Below are 19,560 nucleotides of genomic sequence, written 5' to 3' on the forward strand. Positions count from 1 at the left end.
TATGTGTAATTGCTCCATATAGACCTTTAAAATATTATACCTTATTATCTCTATCACAACATAATCAGCATGCAAAATCAAACCTTTTTATTTTCAGATGAGATAACCGTGGTTCTCTTGAGGGCACTACACTAATGTAGTTATTCTCTCTTGCACACAATTAAAATTCAACTATAAAACAGAGAGTATGAGACATTTACATAAAAAACTTCAATACTGAAAACTAAAAGCTCTTGTTCAGAAACCCAAATGCAGATTTTGGAATCAAAATTTTTAGAACACTGCACTATCTTCCACTGTTTAGCCTAGTACACTTCTCTAATTTTATTATGAAATTACTTCTAATGCATGAAAATACTGTTTATTATGGTACTTAGATCGAATGATACATAAGTAAACATTAATATTTTTCCTTTCAGTATGTTAAAAATCTTGTCATATCCCTTTAACATGCTGTTTTAAGAAATATTCCTAAAGATCAGAAATTGTTTGCTATTACATCACTTTGGAATTAATTACTCCAAATAAATCTGTGGAAAGTGAAAGAAATAAGCAATTTATTTTATTTTTTTCAAAGCAATAAAATAAGAACTAGTGCAAGGGTGCAAATCTAACTGCAGTTCACCCATCCAGAAACAGAATACTGACTTCAAAGCTAGATAGTGAGATCTGACTGAATTTTTTCAATGAGTTTGAAATTTTCAATTACAAGTATTACTATTATTATTACTACATAAAGAACAACATACATAAAAATAAATGATTCATTTACCTGGCTGTATCCCCTACTAAATTCAACTGATACACAATGGCACTTTACACAGACTAAAAACTGACCACTGTAGAATTTAACCTAGTAACATTACTAAATCTCTAGGCTGAACTTTGAAAAGCCAGTTAGGTCATACATAAATCAAACTGTGCTTCAGAGATCACTGCTGCAACTCTGCCCTTTGCATTCAAAATGTTCAATCAGACTTCAGCATTTTATAAGATGAAAAAGTATTTTCACTTGGATAACAAGAGAGCTATTCTGATTATAGAGTTTTCTGGAATGTTGGATGAAAGATTTTTTATTTAAAAACATTAACTTGTGGTATCTGGAAAAATGTGCATCATAGGCCAAAGCTATGACAGATGATTGCCTGCCTTTAAAAGCTGCCTCTGTATGTGCCAAGAAGGGTTCCCTCTGAGCCTGGGTGAGACAGAGGGCATCAGCTTTCACTTTCCCACTTTGAATTAAGCCTAGGCTCAAACACACATCTACTCTGTGGGCTAGATATGTTCCAAATCCCGCTTTGCTGTTCTTCATACGACTGCTGGGCATGGATACCCAGGCTCTGCAGCTCACAGGCAATGTGCCTACAAATGTTTTCAATCCCAACAGCCCAGATACTTGTGCTGATGATCTGCAAAGCTTAGACCTGAGCTAGATCTTTCAGACTCAGTTCTTCATCAGTGAGAATAGATGCTTTAGGCCTGAGGCATATCCAAACCAAATTGTCCACAGTTTTGCTGGAAGCCTGTCAGGCTGTGAGCAGCCTGAACTCCAAACCACCAAGCAAGGACTTTTGAGTTTCTGAGATGGATGTGAGGAATCTGCCCTGAGGTCACAGCCCTTGGGAAAACGGCAGACCCTGCTAGCTAAATGGTGATGCTCACAAGAATGACAACTGTGGCTCCAGGAGGACATACTCCTTCAAGAACACGACATTTCTGTGACATGTTCAAAAAACTGTCTCACTGCTGGTGAACTGAAAGCCCCAGTCTGTGATGAGGCCTAGTCCTTACATGCAGCTTCCCACAAAGTACAGGCTCCCTTACACCCTTCCACTGTGTGCTCTGAAGGCTTGTCCATGCACACTGAAAGTGCTCTTCACCCCTAGGACAAGGCATGATCCCTCAGACTGGAGCTCCTGCTCCCCAGCCATAAGGATTAGGGCTGGTGTACAAGGACAAGCACACAGCTGCTCACTCCTGGGTGCCTCTATGTGTGAGGAAGGCAGGCCAGGGTATAGACACCAACTATTGCACTTCAGTTTGGACATACAACATAAACTGGGGTTATGGTGGAAATGCAAAGAATCAGGCTTAGCATGAGCTCCTCTGCCTCCATGAACCAGCAGCTGTTTTCTCATACACAGCTTCAAAGTTCTTGAGTGAATGAACTACCGTGCTCCATTGTTAAGGCTGCAACGTGTCTATTAGCAGAAGATAATCTCCCACCCCTAAGATGTGGATGATTAACTTTCATTAAGTCGGTGAGGCTGACAATCCTGTATGAAATAGCTACATATCTGACTCTGCATGGCAAATGAAAACACACTGAACTTTGTTAAATATACTTAAATACAAAAAGAGTAGTACTTTTTCATTCTGCTCTGGTTAAAATGAAATATAATCAGAAACAGAGTTGAAAAATAACTAGCATTGTTATATTTTTAGATAAATCTGAAAAATAAGTCTTATACATGCAACTCATTGGTGCTTCTTATATCCAAAACTATAATATCTTTAAATACCACCTTAATGGAAGAAAATGCTACTTTAAAATTTCAAGAAACCAGCTATTTTACTGTAAGTATAAAAAATAAATATTCTAAGGAATGGAAGAAAAAAAAGCATGTTCAATAATTTCATTACATTCTAAGATGCCAAATCATCTGTGAGTGGTTTCTTTTTAGATGAAAAGAAATCAAAATATAGGACAGATGTTGGATAAAACCACATTTGAGGTCTATCACACACTGGCATTTTTCAAATTATTTTGGCTCATCTATTGAATAAGGTGTATTTTGCTTGATTTTGAAAAGGGAAACATCAGGAAATATTTAAAGGCCAATTGCTGCCAATTAACTTTGATCAGCAAAAGTTGCATTTGAATCTTTTAGATTCTTTTGCTGTCTGGAATAACACACTATTCTAAAATCTAGCAAAACAACAACTTGATGATTAATGTGTGTTGGCAGTCCCACCACAAGCTTGCTTAACAGCTGGATTTTAAATAAACAGCTGTCTTCACTATGATGGGAAAGAAGTCTGACTGTTTTCATGTTTTTCTGTGATTAAAATGTGATCAGAAATTGCTTTTTTCCCTTTTAAGATGAAACAGCCAGGCATTAGAGTGACAGTCTCTTTCAGCAGTTTGGAGAGCTTTGGAAGGATCTCCCAAGCATTGCCAAACCATAGGCTGTGCAGGCTAAAAAATCCCTTGGCAAGGCACCCACAGCTCCTCGCTGCAGGCAGAGGGACCCCGGCACAGAACACCCCGTGCCTGCTGCAGGCACAGCAGCCCCAGGAGCAGCCCACAGACAGCCCGTGCAACATTTATCATGTCCCTTGGGGCTAAGGTAACACTTGCCCACCGTGGGATGTAAGCAAGAAATCTGCACCCAGCCATCAACTGCTTACAGAAGCTGGAGTTTAATATTTAATGGCCTGTGCAGACTATTGAATTCTGTGTGTTTATAGGCTCCTTTGGTGTATCCACTTCTGAAACTTGTCTACTGTCATCATAAGTGCTAAAACCTGTGAGGACAAAATTCTACCATTTAAGCTGCAGTAACCTTTGAAGGCCAGTTCAGACATTTAGTGTAGATATTATATATCCTAATGACTAAATGATATACCTATTTTCTAAGCATTTGGGTATTGAAACTCTGCAAATAATTGTCAAAGCATCTAACAACACATAAAACCAGACAAATATTAAATATTAGATCATCTCTGTGTTTTTTAAAAGAATGAACACTTACTTCTAAATCGTTAAAGAATAGATGTGTGTCTGCCAAATTGAAAATCATCTCTTCCATTCGCAGTCCAAGGGACACAGAAGTGGGAGGATCCTTAAAGAAGAAATTAAGCAAGTACACCATCAATACTGTGCCTAACACATATACCCAAATACAAACTGGAGGAACAGCTTTTCATAACATAATACTTATATCAAATGCAACATCTGCTTTGTCAGTTTCAGTTCAGTAACTCTCTTACCCTGTACTACAGCACTTCCCAGCAACACTCAAAAATATGCCTTAAACTCAACTGACTCCTTGATTTTGCAGTGGGACTTCTGTGGTTCTCCTCATGCATCCCTGCCACTGGCTCTTTGATCTCTGTGCAAATCCATTTCAGCTAAAACTTCTCCAGATTCTACAACCGCTCACAAGTTTTATGATCAAGCAGGGGTATGATAATACTATTGTTACTCAAAATAAACTGGTCACAAATGACAGGGTTCAGCCCTGGGAATACCTAGTGACTTTAAAGCAAAGAACTATTGATGTTTTATTTTCAAATGGTAATTCTATTTAAAACCACTCCTTGATTGTCAAAAAAGCTTTAATTATGTTTCCAGTTTGGCCCACCCATGCAGAGTGAACAAAACTATTGTTTGTTATTAATACATAACACACTTTAACTTCTCTACAGAAATTACCGTAACAACTTACTCCTTACTGAGCTAATAAACTCAAAAAGCATGTTCAGCATTGTGGTTACCAAATGCATTACAGATGTTTGTCTTGTTTTGATTTTTTTGGTGTTTTATATATTTTTAATCTGAAAAATCGAAAAGAGAGCCTAATGCATACGTTTGATATAGCGTTTCTCATTTATAATGCCAAGTCTATCCAAGAGCACAGGAGCAGGACTTTGAAAGAACATGTTATATTATCCCATAACAGCCTCTATTAATAATGTTAGTTTGTTAGGAATTATATTTTAAATAGAACTGAAGAAGTGACAACCCATATTTTACTTAAAATAAGCTAATATTCTAAACTTGATGACAAGTCACAGTTAAAAAGCAAGAGATGCAGTCCTTAGTTTCTTTTTCCACCTCTAAATCAAATTAATAGATGCTTCAACATGATCTCTGAACTTTCAAACATTTTTCTATAACTACTGGTTAAAAAGGCAAAATGCGTCACTAGTGAAGAGCTGGAAAAGAATGGTGATTGGGAGCCTGTTTGCCTTCTGGAAATGCCAAAACCCAAGAACTGCTATCCAGAGAAAGAATTTTTAAAATTTCAAAGCAGAGCAACACTGAGCAGACAAAACATCTATTCTTGAACTCACATCCATTACGAGCAAGTTTTTTAAAATAAATTAAAAAAATAACCCTTATAACTGGGGAAAAAAATTGCATCATGCTATTTTGATGAACTTTGCCCTTAAAAATAAGTCTTTTATTTAAACTGGCGCAGCCAAAAAAAAAAAAAAATTTGGCTTCTTAGTTCAAATGGAAACACTTTGAAATATGAGCAAAAGTATTCTGTCTCTCTGTTTTAATATTGCTCTATTTGTAGACCTATGCTTTCCTTCTGCTTTACTTTTGTAGGTGAGGTGGAAAGCAGGTGGTATTTTCTCTCTAGCTGGGCCTGAGGCTTCTTCTCCCCGTGACATTTCTGCTTATCTTCGTGCCCAGTTAGCAGCTCATCATCCTACACAGCTCATCGGGCTTCTTTTTTTTTAAACAGACAAAGATTTTTGTTGTGCCTGAGCAGTAACAGAAGACACCTCTCAGGAGCCTCTGCTGTAGTTATTAAAGGAATCAAATGGGCTAAAAGTCTAATATGCAAATGAAGACCACTAGCTGATCTTGAGTATCAACTACTAATGCAACAAGGTAGAAATAATTCCCTTCTGACTTCCATCCCTAAACAGCAACATCATTTTGAAAAGCAGAATAAATGGGGAACAGAGCAAGATACTGGTTATGAACTCATTTGACTAATTTTGCAGCCAGACTAATGGCTGCAAATATATATTTTACATTTCAGTGCACATGACTTGCTTTTATTATTATTGAACATTTTTATCACATTTCTGAGTCTGTAAGAAGAGGATTTTGTCTGTAAAAAGCTTCCTACCCATTTTACTCCAAGGTATTTTTACATGGCAGAAATAAAACAGAATGGTTTCCTCCAAAGTAATACTAAAATAATGTCATTTATTAGGTTAATTTAATTAGGCAGAAAAAATGTAAGAAACTCATTGGCACCTACTGAAAGTGTCAATTTAAATAAATCCAAACTAAATGGATTGCTTTTCAAAAAAGTTTAACTCCTAGTTTAAATACAATATTTTTATATAGGAAGTTCTACTTAACACAAAAACTATGTTAAACTCTGGCTCTCGGTAGCTACATATTTAACAGAAGCAAAAACCTTATCTGCATTAACATTTTAAATAACTGTGTAGTCACAAACTTGCAACTAATCCAATGAAAAGCACAAGAACCTTGGTTAAAAGCATTATGGTATATCAAACTCTGCCACCAGACATTACAGCGGGGGCAGTAAACTTTAAAAAAAAGATAAGGCTAGAACAAGATTAAAAAAAAAAATAATCCCATACCCAACCTTCTTTTGCACTTTTAAGCCACTAATTGCTAACTAATTATTGTGAGGTGTCTCACAATGAGTAGGAAAGCTAACAATCTCTTCTTGTTGCCTGGGATTTGCAGGTTCAGTCAGTGTCTTTTCAGGTATGGTCAAAATCAGGTACAAATCTCTGAGGGAGGTACAGTTTGACTAAAGAAAAGAAATACCAATGTCAAACTGCTTAAGTAGGCCTTTTGTTTTGAATACTGGCACTGGAGCCAAAACATTGCCTGTATGTCATTTCTAAATTCTAGCTACTTGATTTCTTTGTTTTGTGGAGAAACAAGAAGCTGAAAAACAGGAAAGTTCACTTTGGGTACCAGGCTTATTTTCCACTTAAGCCTACAGGTCACAAATGAAGGGTTAAGTGAAACCAGGCTTTGTTTTTCTCTATCTCTAACGTATATTAAACCACAATAAAATAGATTATAATTTAAAGGAAAATTCCTTTAAAATCTCTGCATATAACTGCTTTCACTGGGGATGGAAATGTATGTAAAGACCATAGTATTCTGTGCCAATGCTGAGATATATTTTCACCTGCTCTTAAAAGGCTCCAACTTTTTCCAAATGCCAAAACTTAATCAGCCCTAATGTCAATTAAACTAACTGGTAACTTTATATTTGATCAATACATCTCTCTCTGTACATAGTTAAAAAAATTCAAAAGCAAATGAAAATGTTTTGGGTTTTTTTGTCTAATCTTCTGGAAGGGCATATTCTTTGAGTTTCATACATTTCCATTAAATTCACTAAATTCAAATTATCCTTAAATAAAAATTAATGTTTTATGGAATAATTTTTGCCATGAATGTGTAAACTGAAAAATAAAGGTGTTATTATGTTACAACAAAACTGAAGGAAAAAAGTAAGAGGAAAATAGAGCACAATAGCAGCTAAAGGAGAGCAGGTGATAAAAACAGATGCAAAAGTAAGGAGATACAGAAAAAAGTGGTACAAGGAAGAAGTTAGGAAGAATGAGGGAGAGAATTAGGCAAAGAAAATCAATCCCTTCAGCAGCAAGGCCAAACATCATTCATAGTCATTCACCATGAAACTCGCTCAGGCATTATGAAAAGAGCTGAATGCCAAGTTGCCAAATCCCCTATTATTTAATTAGGACATTTTTGTTTGTTTGAAGATCCAGCTTTTGTATTTTAATGATTATGTGATCACTCTAGATTTAATTTTTTAAAAAGGCATTTCTAGCCCTCACCATAGCAGAGATTTATAAGAGAACATGATGTTGGGTTGCTCATCAACAAGAATACAGGTGAAAAGAACAATAATTCCCCTCAACTTTCATTTTTTTCAGATTAACTAATGGTCCAGATTTCTGGTTTTAAAGGTCATTAACCAGAGGCAAACCCTCTTTTAAAAACATGCACCTCCTCCTGCCACAAATAAACCCTAAAATTCTCATGTTTTAGCATGTTTGCCTTGAACATTTGACACTGTCTCTCTAACATCCCTGGAAATTGCTAACTGTTGTCTGAAGCTGTCAGTAGCCCAAGAAAAACTCTGATTTGAATGAAACCTTAAGAAAACAAAACCAGAATGGCAGTTTCATGGCATCATCTGGGAGCCACGGACAGGCATGTTGCTGCCCCCCACCAAAAAGATTTCGTATTTATCCAAAGATTAAGCAGCAATGCCATGATTGCTCTCACCATCAACAGTTGGCTGTCATTTAGCAGTGGAGGAATATTGTGCCAGATCGCATGAAACCAGAGCCAGCTGGGCAAAAGCTGCATCTTATGTAAACAGTGCCAACAGAGATTGAGCTGCACCCAGGAGTCAGCTGCCTCCTTGCAGTACACATATTTATATCTCTTTGCAATTGAATCCCAGCCACTTTCCTCAACTTCAACCATCCAGCAATAAAGTGTTTATGTTCAGGTTCTAATTAATGAATCCACTACAGGGAACTAGTAACAAATGGAAAAAATATGCTCACATTAGTACTTCTATGGCAGTGACTAATTAATTAGGCTTTCCCAGCGCTACTCTGCTGGCCAAAAGCCAATGGTGAGATTCTGTTGTCACTGAGCTTTTTTGTAAGCATTGGGATTTGTTCTCCTCATTCTGAACTAAATTGTCATAAATTTTGGGATACCACACAAAAGCTGGTTTTAGTTTGAAAAATGGAAAACAACTTTTGGTAAATATTTAATACCCTTCGGTAAGTGCTTTTGTCCATACATATCCATACAATAATTGTTGAAACATTTAAGTTCTAGTTTCTTTTTACTACCTAAATATAAACTAACAACACCTAGGAAACCAAGGTTGCTGAATTAACTAAATATAAACTAACAACACCTAGGAAACCAAGGCTGCTGAATTAACTTGCTTTTCTGACATATAATGAAAAAAACCTAATTATATTCTTTAAACAGGTACACTGTTATTACAGTAAACACTTCTGCAAACAAACCTTACCTGAACAAGCAAGAAAGGTTGCAAAGTAGTATTGCTTTAGACTTTTCTAGTGCAAAAAGCTATTGAGAGAAACTCAAAACCTGACCCAGGCACAGACTGAACTGGAGGTAGCTTTGCCCTTCACTCATCTGGGTGCAGGGTAAAACCTTTTAGCACTAAATAGAAGCTTTACAAGAAGACATAGGCATTACACAAAGCCAGACAAAGCTATGTAGCTGTTCTTTACACATAGAAATTTTTGAGGTTAACAAAAAATCACATTGCAGTTTTAACTCACAGGAGGTGATCATAAAAGGCTATAACAGATTTTAGCACAAGCTGTTAACTTTCAAATACAGTCCTGACAAAAAGAACTCTGATCTCATAAGGACATTCCTTCCATAAACTGTTCTTATTCACCAAAAATCATGTTGTTCTTCTGAGAATTACAAGGAAATCTGCTGTCTGCAGACATATTCATCAGTCCAGTTATGATTTATAGACTGTGCATAATATAAAGATTTGACTCATAAGCAGACTTTTGAAAACATCAGTCAATATTTAGATTTAAAAAAAAATCAAAGGTAAAAAATTTTAGATTAATCTGGCCATGTTCAAAAGCATTCTTCCTCTTTCCCTCTCAATACAGAGCACAGCCAATCCATCATAGCAATCATTCCTGGAACTCTCTGAGGGGATGCAGATCTTCGCAGATTTTGATGATGTCAAAAGGTTTCAGACAACCTGTATCTACAAACCAAACCTCAAGTGGTCAAAGTATTAAGTTTGAGTATCACAAGTATCAAGTAACCCAACATTATCTAAATATGTACTGAACACAAGAGCTGAGCAACTGCAAAGCCTAGACATGTGAAACAGCTTGATATTTTTTTTTGTCTTGTAAGGCCAGTACCAGTTTGCCTCTATAAATCAACTAATGTTCTGGTATTCCTTGTGCATCAACCATAAACCAGCAAATATTACTGAACAGTTCCATCAGTTTCTTGACACTTACCCTTCCATATCTGTTAGCATAGGACCCTGTAAGCAAGGAATGGAAAATGATGATTGTCTCATCCAAATCCCAAATGAATACTCTCTGTAAAAAGAGAATCAAATCAATGTGTTCCTTTGTGAAGCTAATACTTGAAATGGAAAGTTAAAATTTGAATCAGTAAGCACAAAAATGGGAAAATTGTACTGATATGGTTGCATATTAAAACCATAGCTTCCCTGCCATTTATTTTCAAAACTAACAAGTAGGTTTTTTTTCCAGGGTAGGGTAATATAATCTGTTAGCTTTTTACTATAATTTCCATTATATCAAATACTTCTATTAGAATAGAATTATAGTATAGTCAAATATACACAGAAAATGAAACTGTACAATGTAATTTTTGAAGCTTGATGTGAGATAGAAACTCAAATAAACAAAGAGAAGCATCTGAAAATTAAATCTTTGGGGTTAGAATTCTGTATTTCTGCAAGTCTTACAAAACAAAAGTCTTACAAAAATTCATGTAAGTGCCCTTGAAAATTACCTCTAAAACCAAAACAAAGCAGACTGCTGCTAAGCACTTTGTTTCCCTTAACTTATGTTAATTTTAATGCATTTTAGGCATCTGAAGAACAAAAACTATGAGCTTGGAGGATGTATGCATAAAACTTATGGCATTAGTAAATAATTATTTTGCTTAGAGACAATGGAAAATACTTGTTTTAAATTTGTCCTCTGACCACACAAAAAATGATAACTTAATGAAAAATAAAATGTTCAAATACAAACATTTAAAATCCTGGTGAGATTGTATTTCCCATGATGACAAATGGGGTAAGCTTCTGGAAAGGAAAAGTAATGCAGTGTGGACACTCGTAGCTGTGGTGTGTCATTGGAGATGTGTTCTCAACATAAACCATGGGCCACTGGAGGAATGTGAACAGGGCATGGGAGAACAAACCCCACTATTGTGCCAGAAGTGTCTCTTGTCCAATTCAAAACCTTTATTTGCCTTGGGAAAAGATTGATCCTTTTTTTTCTTTCTTTTTTTTTCCCCATTTGGTTTGTTTTGGTTTGTTTGTTTGTTTGCTTTGTTAATCAAAAGGAGAAAGAAACACCCAGTATTTTTCCAAGGAAGTAGAAGCTCTTCCTGAAGAAGGTTCTTTAGAAGAAAAATCCTATTATCTATGGAAATACTGTTAGGAGAAAGGGAATTTCAATGCCACTTTATTTTTGATGCATAAATAACACTTTGTGCGAAATAATGATAAAAACAAAATTCTGTAACAGGCCAAAGACATTTCATATATAGTACCTCCAGATCAGAGTCAGGTGGTGGTGAAGGATTATTGTTTCTTCTGCCACGTCCACGTGATTTCCCATCTGAGCTCCGACGCAATCTGTCTGAGTCTGAATCTTTAATGGGGGTGGATGGACTGTGGATTGTGCTGTATTCTGTCACAGTAAAGAAAGAACACTTTTACCCTTCAGTTCAGCACTCAAAATGTTCAACTTACTTGCTCAAACCCAGTCCTAACTAGAATAATTTGCTCCTACCAAACCCAGTCCTAACTAAAAAAATGAAATATAAAACAGTAAGAGGTCATATCGATTCATAAATTAATTCAATCTAGCTCAAATTATATGTAAAAAGAGTGACAAGCGATTTCAGTAAATGCCTATAAAAGACTCAGGAGATAAAAACTTCATTGCTTCATTCCTTCAATTATTAAAAGATTAAGCAAACAATTTTAAAGGATGCCAGTTTTTCATAAAACAGCATTAATTTAACTCAAACTTTTCAAACTTAAATACCTTAAATGCTTTAAAATGACTGTTATGGTGACAGGTAAGAAAAATCCAACCAGGTGTGAAAAAAGCCCAGACAAATATAAATTGAAAAATTTTCCAAATTGCCTGGTTGGACACTCTTAGATTGCTACATTTGAGCCAGAAGAGTAGGATTATTCCAAGATATAGCATAAACCAGAATATTTATTTTCCTACAGTAATTTAAATGAATAAGTGTTAAATATGCATCAACTGAAGATGAGATTTCAAGTATTTTTAAAGGCCTAATCAACACTGAACATTTCCAATGAGTACCTTCAAGACAGGATACAAATCTTTACAAACAGTATTGCATGCTAATTATTATGCCACATTTATTTATAAGAATATTTACTGTTACTGAACAGCTGTAAAAAGAGCGATGATTCATGTAGATAGGAACAGCAGAGTTTTTCTGAAAACATGCAAGTTTGAAGATATTTTGCTACTCTTAACATCCATATCATAGTGAATGCTTGTACATTAACAAAGCATACACTGAGCATCAGTTTTCCTTCCCATTAATTTAATTAGCAGTACCGTAGTCCTTAGAAATGCAACAACACATTTTTAAATCTCTTTTGAAAACTTCCTTTCATAGTCTAAATTTCAGAAATACTTTTATTTTGATGGTCACCATGATTTCTTTTTGTTTTTCCTAAAAACACTACTTCATGAAGGCAGCTGCAACTTTTATGTTTCTCAGTTTTACTGCTAGGTTAATATTAACTACTCTTTAGAGTTCAGTAGATGCAAAATTTTAAATTTGAATCTGCCTAGACCACAACATTCCAGCTTGAACAGACAGGTATACTTCTCACACAAGGGATTCTCTCTCCTAGGAAAACATCCTGTTGAGGTCAAAGGTTAAATTAAGGAGGAGACTCTGGACATCTGTGTAACACCACATATGCACAATTACTCCAAATAATAACAGTTACTTGTGCTGAATGAAAGGAAAAGGTCTTGAAATTCTCATGCTCAGCCTTCAAATCTACACTTATTGAGAATTAGCATAGCTCACATATTTCACCTTATATATTTACCTAAATACTTCAGACTACATCAAACAAAGATGTAACTCAAAGTTAAGCAGAGAATCCTCTGAAAACATTTGACCTATACTAAAACCCCATAAAATAAACAGACCAGAATTTCTTCAACAGGTATACTGGTGATATGATGTTCTAAATATGTACTTCAAAACTTAGATGTAATGAAAAATTGCATTTTCTATTGACTAATTTAAATTTCAGCTGCCTTTGGTCTTTGACACTGTTTTCAGGAGTTTGGCTTTAGTTCCCAGTTTTAGAAACCTTTCTTACAGACATGCTATGCCTGAAAGTTTCAAGAATTAAACTTGCTGGAGTAATACTAAAACAAGTAGGGAACAGGTGAGATGGAAAGAGCATAAACAAAACTCCATGACAAATAAACAAACAAGGAAACCTAAATGAGTGAGGACACAGAGCAGAGCATGGTGGGGGCAGGGAAGAAAATCTGTCTGTAAGAGGCATCCAGCTCTCCATCTTTGCAACACTTTCACTTATGAATACTTCATTTAAAATTTTAAACACAGGGCTGCAAATTTGGGTGGAGGCTCATTTCCATTTCCCCTTCCCAGGTAATCTGTCTGGATGCACCAGACTGTCACCTGACAGAAAAACTCCCAACCCTGCCTCAGGACCCCTTCTTGGGACCACTGTACTTCCATCATTCCCAAAAACATTTGTCTGTCCTGCTCTTATGGATTTCCCCAGGAAATCTCTGCTGCTTGGACAGCTGCATCATAACATACAACTTCAGCATTCATTACAGCAGTAGAAGTTTAATCTGTGAAAGTGGGGGAAAATCATTCCCTTCATTGTATCTGCATGCATTTGAAGACTGTTCACAGATCCCCTTTGTTGTTTAATTAACCCTTCCCTGTCAATCTTTGCTGGGGTCTGATTCTTATTCTCTACAATCTCGCCAAACTGGACAACATAATGCAAAGCAAAATCAAGCAAAGCTTGACTTCCTGAATGTTCTGCAGGCTACCCTCCCAGGACACCACTTGGCCAGAAAAAATTTGCATTTTCTACAATATTTCCATAAATATTAGACTGGGCATTCCTAGATTGTCCTCTGAGGAAGAAGTGACATTGAACTGGTTGTTTCTCCAAGACTTGGCCAAACCTTGCACATGACTGAACAAGCAACATTGCTGATACCTGCAGCTCCTGAGCCTGCTGAGGAGATCAGTGTGTTACATGTGACAGACAGCAGTCACCAGTGGGGGAAAACATGACATTGTGTGCAAGAAACCTGTTCCATGTACATGAAGGGAAGCCTCTGTGTTCACGGCTGTGTCACCAGCTCAGTGTCCAATGGTCACTCTCAGGGCCTCATAAGGAAACACAGTTAAAGAATTCAGTGTCCACCTGAGCCCTGAGCTTCAACACGCCCAGCCCTGAAAAATTCTGGAAAAAGAAAAACAACAGTGGCTGAGGGTACTCTGTGTGCCACTAATGTCTGCCGTACTGAGAGGGCTCTGCAGGGAAAGGTAGAGCCTGGAAGAAGCTGCCAACATTCCCTGTCCCACATTTGTGCAGTTCATCATTCCTGCCTAAATGTATACCTCACACCTGCTCCTATTCAGATCACATCTCCATTTTTTGAGTTCTCATCTCGTTTCCAAAGGCCTCACAGCCCCTCTCAGCATGGTGTCATCTACATATTTAATAGGCAAACACATTCTGTTCTGTCACATAGTGATTAATGAAAATGTGGTCTGGTGCTAGGCCCAAGGCAGACACTGAGGAATGCTGCTGCAGCCATCCCTCTGTTTTAGCAGTGAGCTCTTACTAACTCCTCTCTGGACACGACTTCCTGAACAGCTTTTTATCCTTCTGCTGCAATTCCTGCCAAACTGCCTTAGCCTAGCTTGCTTTTAAAATTGTTAAGTGAATTGTTAATTATATTAAGTGAAAAGATTTAACTGCCAGGGGCATCAAAAGACTCGCTGAAGTCAATTTACATAGACACAAATAATGTTATCACTACACTCATTACTCTATAATCATTGCTAAGAGAAGGTTAATTTGTTCAACTTCAGCTGACTTCATTGTACCAGACACTTTAATACTAGCCAAGTGAAATGATGATTTTTCTAAAACACTGAATTAAATTTTATCCTGTCCTTGAGCATCACAAACCCAAATAAGTGCAGGAGAAAACCCTGCCCTGCACATAATCTTGAGCAGAGAAGAGGGTGAGGATCAGATCCATTGCCTGCCCAACACAAAAGCAAGATCACCAAAGGGAGCTGGCAAGCAGCCTGGTTAAATACAAGGAGTTCAGATAAAATGAGATTTGTACACATTTTGCCAAAAAAAACCCCGATGCCAGCCTCTCAAAATGTTACATGGGTTCAAGAGGGGCCTGAATACATCCCTGGAAGTGAAGCATTCAGGGGTGCTACAGCTGCACCACATTAGCAAGTTGGATCAGTGGGATCAGGCAAGTGGTGGCAACGACATCAGGCTCTGCTGGCTGTTTCTGAGAGGTTGTTCCAGTGCAAGTGCATTCTCAGCTGAGCTCCTGGGCACCCTCAGAAGGGGCTGGAGCAATTGGGAGCTGCTCTGGAGGACACTTTCCTTTGACTGGAAGGACTCCACTTGGGTGCCCTAGGACTGCTCTACTGAGCCAAAGCTTCAAAATTAAAATACTAATGCAGGCACACCCTAAACACACAAACAATAGCAGGTCTGGAAATACCCCGAGACAAAAATATCTGGGATCTGGAAAAGTGCTTAGGGCAAATCTTACACAAGCCCAGCCTGCCCTTGATGCTCCCAAGGTGCCTGCTGATGGCCCCTGCAGCAGGCAGGGTACAGCCTGCTGGATCCATCAGCCCACACTGCCAGTGCTGTGGCTCTATGTTGCAATGCCTTCACAAATTTGTATTAATAGCAACAGTTAATATTAAAATTTTGTATTAATAGCAGCTGTAGCAACAGTTATTCTTCTGCATCCTTGGACATACACATCATTTTGGATCTCCCTGCTATAGCAACTCTCTGTTCTTTGCTCCAGGCAGACACAAAATGTTATAGCTTACTTCTGCTTCACCTTCTGAACCTTGGATAAGTATAAAAGACTCCCTCTTGACTTCTACAGTCAGTCAGAAAAAAAAAACCCCACATTTTAAGCCCAGATTATGTAAATATCTTGTTTTCCAGGTGTGACTGGTACTCCCCTACTTCTGACCTGGTAGCAACCCCTGCAGCATACAGTGACATCAAGCCTGACAAAAACATAACTGTGGGGAATGAAATATGTTTACATTCTGGCCTAACTAGAATAAATGAACCAGACTGTATCAGACTTTCCTCTCTGCTTCAAGGCACCATAACACCGCAACTTGACATGAGAGTTCATCAGTTTATACTTCCCTTTATACATCACTCTGGGCAGCGTTGATGGTTTTGTCACACAGGACAATTTTCCATCATCTCAAAACTAAAACCACCTTGACTATTTATGAGCTGACAGTACAGCTGCAGAGAGAGCATTTGCAACACCATATTCTGTAATTCATTTCTGTTTGTTGTGAAAATCTCCCATAGTAATTGCTGCATTTTCTTACTGTTGATTTCAATGTACAGCAATAGTGTCCAGTGACAAATCTGGGCAAATGGCTACGCCAGAAGGCCCAAAATCAAGTGTGTCTTTAGGTAAATCCAGCTGGTGTGTGTGGGTAGAGCTTTTGCTGCTGACAAAGGCATTGCAAATTTTATTAGACTTTTTCCCTACTACACTGAAAGGTTATGCAAAAAAGAGTAAATGTACATTATCAAAGTAATCCTATCTCATGTCACAATGTAAATCACATGGATAAGGTGGGTCCAGGGTACTTAGGACGGTCAAATGTCTCTACAAGTACCTATGTACAAAAAACTTTCCATTTAGATTGTGCCCAGATTAATGGCTTTCCCTTAAATCTTATACTTCATTTTGCCAGTGTTATTTCAGCTTCTGTGTACCAGAATAAAAATACAAGATTCAAGTAATTTGAATATGTCAGTCTCACACTATGATTTTCTTACTTTGCATAATTAAAGTTTCCTTTTGCATAAATAAAACTAAACACAAATTCCATGAGCACCTATACAAACTTCTACTTGCATACAACTGGACCAGGACTGAACATTGCAGCAGAATCAAGTGTATTTGTGGATGTTCCTTTTTTTACTTGTCTACTAAAAAAAATAATACTGTATTAGCAGTAAGTAAAAGCACAAAGTAAATATTGCAAGAAATACAATAATGCCTGCTGTCAGGATCACAGAAGTATATGTCTAGTGCTGTTTTGACAAAATGTCAAAATCTTCACTTGAAAAACAAATTTAATGTTTGTATATTGAGAATTAAGAGCATGCTATTATAAACTTGACAGAAGCTCTCAACAGTCTGTTAAAAATAGTGGCAAAAATGACTATTTCAAAGCCTGGTTGAGGTTTTGATTTAGGTTTGCATATTTAAAATAATGACAAAATATCATATATAACAGTATTTATAAATATATATGACCACAACTGACAGTGGTCCAGATTTTTGTCCTCCAGCATTCTTTATTGAGGAAAAAACATGAAACAATCAATAATGAACCAGTAGTACCTGTGTCCTTATTAGTTATTTCTTCCTTACTCATCAGTTCAGTTTTCAAACAATTTGAAATCATTGTTACTTTTAATCCCATCAAAAGCAAAGATAAGCATCCCAGGAGAACAATTATTATGAGAAAAGCAAAACCAGTACTGCACTTTGCCATTCACCACTGTATGCAATTTAATTTCTATTTTGACAGAATTTTCTGTGATTTTCCTTCTTTGTATAATATATCCTCTAAATTTACTCTTCATTTATATTTATGGAAAAGAACAAACATTAGAATACCAGAAATGTACTGCAAATATAGCTGCATTTTTTTCCGTATAGGAAAGAAAAGTCGTCTATATAAACTATTTACCCTCTTTCACTTTTGTGTCTCTAATTTATTGTTATGAAACATGATAAGAAGAAACTGTAAAAGTTGCTTTCCCTTTTGTAATACTAAAGATGATATAGTACTCAAGGAAAAAGAAGTTTAGTCTTTAATAGCAAAATAGTGGCCCATGTCTGAGACCAAGTTTTGCTGGCACAATCCCTGCGAGGTTTTTAATCTGCATTGAGAAGTATGTGAGTAATATGAAAAAAACCCCAAACCTTCCAGTAATATATTAAACACACTTATTACAGAAACCAAGAAAAATGAAAGAGATTGAATCGCAAGAACAATGCAAGTCTCTCTTGTGAGAAACACTGTTTAATAAATTATAAATATATCACCATATGAAACAGAAGGATAAATTCAACCTTCCTGACTGAATGAAAAAAAATATTGCACAAATCAAGAACTTTTTATTACCATTTGTGATGATGGAGTTGAAATATTGCAAGAGAAAATTATTATGGCTTTATAAAAGGTAGTTTTATTTCCATATTAACTCTTAGAAATAATGTTATGAATGTTACACTAAGAATTTTTGAGCATCAGGCATAGTGAATGGGGGCATAACTCCATCTCTCCATGGTAAATTTCACCACTGGCAAACAGCTGGAAACTAAGTAAGAAAGCATAAAAAGGACAGACATCCACACAGCACTAATTCATCCCCAGTCTCCACTGATCTGCTGCATCAAGAATTTCTTGTTGTCTCTGTAAATTTAATATTTGAGCTTGTCAAAGTTAGGCTTGAACTGGCATAAACATTTTGCATCCACAACATCCTGCAGCAAAGAGCTACACAGCTTACCTACATGGAACATAAAGAAATACTGCTTTTCTTCACTCAACCTATTTCAATGTATTTAAATAGTGGAAGGGAGAACAAATATTTGCTCATTTATCTACTTCTATTTCATATTTTTAATTCTTATTACTTCTCTTAGATACTACAGCTTAGACAAAAAATCAGCAATTTTCTGATTACATCACTAAGAAAAATACAGGCTTTTGTTCACAAGAAAGTAACATTAATTTCTATATCTGATTTATGGATACAAAGACTATAAAAATTTGGGCAATGAATAATTTTATCCTGACTGTGGTACAAGAAAGTTTCAAATCCTGAAAGCGAAGAGAAAGAAGAAACACTGAGCATGGAAAATCCCAGGTTTTTCTGCAGGAATTCCTGCATGTTCAGGATTGCATGGCAAAAACTTTCAAATTTAACTAGTAACTGAGGAAAATCATAAAAGGATTATTTTATATTTGGACAAGGAATAAAACATATTTGAAGTGAAATTATCTGAGATTTCTGAGTCGGCAAAACTCTATTAAAAATGTCAGAAGAGCACATAATTACTTTCTCCCTTTCACATTTTTCTTACCAGACTCTACTGTTTCACTTACTGGCCCAAATTCATAGAAACCACCCATGTCTGTCAAATCATTCTGGTGCCTCTGTAAAGTCTGAAGGCTGTTCTGTGCTTGTCCTGGCATAGTTCATAACCACATGGATTACATGTTTTTTTTTAAAATATAGAAGATGTCTAAGGATAGACAGCTGCAATTCAGCAGCTGGAGCCCATCCTACAAAATGTGATAGCTCTGCACTGCTCCCCACATCCCTCATATGAAACATTCCAGTTGTGGTAAAGAATCAGCAGCCTAACTTGAGCAGGTGTGGCAAAACAGCCTACAGAAATTTTACTAATTGTAATAAAAACTTGTTTAATTTGCTCTTTTGTTCTGTATTTTTGACCCGACTATGAATTTCCTTCTGTTGAATATGCCTTCCACTTGTCCCCACTCCATCAGCATTTCCTTCCTACATGTTGATCCCTCTTTTCTTTGAGCCCAGCCTTGCTTTGTCCTCCAAGTAGGCTGTGTATGAGCTC

The 19,560-nt window shown here is 36.6% G+C and overlaps 1 protein-coding gene across 11 annotated transcripts in view; it reads right to left on the minus strand.

Annotated features, from left to right (window-relative positions):
* EYA1 (EYA transcriptional coactivator and phosphatase 1) overlaps positions 1 to 19,560 on the minus strand; it is an 83,322-nt gene that overhangs the window by 35,112 nt on the left and 28,650 nt on the right. For 6 of the 11 annotated variants that reach the window (XM_058825000.1, XM_058824982.1, XM_058824964.1 and 3 more), the window contains 3 exons: positions 11,120 to 11,259; positions 9,823 to 9,906; positions 3,756 to 3,845 (listed from right to left, as the gene is read on the minus strand). In XM_058825000.1, coding sequence (XP_058680983.1) covers positions 3,756 to 3,845; positions 9,823 to 9,906; positions 11,120 to 11,259 — 314 coding nt within the window. Of the gene's footprint in view, positions 1 to 3,755; positions 3,846 to 9,822; positions 9,907 to 11,119; positions 11,260 to 16,066; positions 16,071 to 19,560 lie in introns of all 11 variants that reach the window. The other 5 variants (XM_058825027.1, XM_058824991.1, XM_058824974.1 and 2 more) reach the window with 2 other exon arrangements.

Source organism: Ammospiza caudacuta, chromosome 1 (assembly GCF_027887145.1).
Source record: "Ammospiza caudacuta isolate bAmmCau1 chromosome 1, bAmmCau1.pri, whole genome shotgun sequence".
NCBI classification, from domain to species: Eukaryota; Metazoa; Chordata; class Aves; order Passeriformes; family Passerellidae; genus Ammospiza; species Ammospiza caudacuta.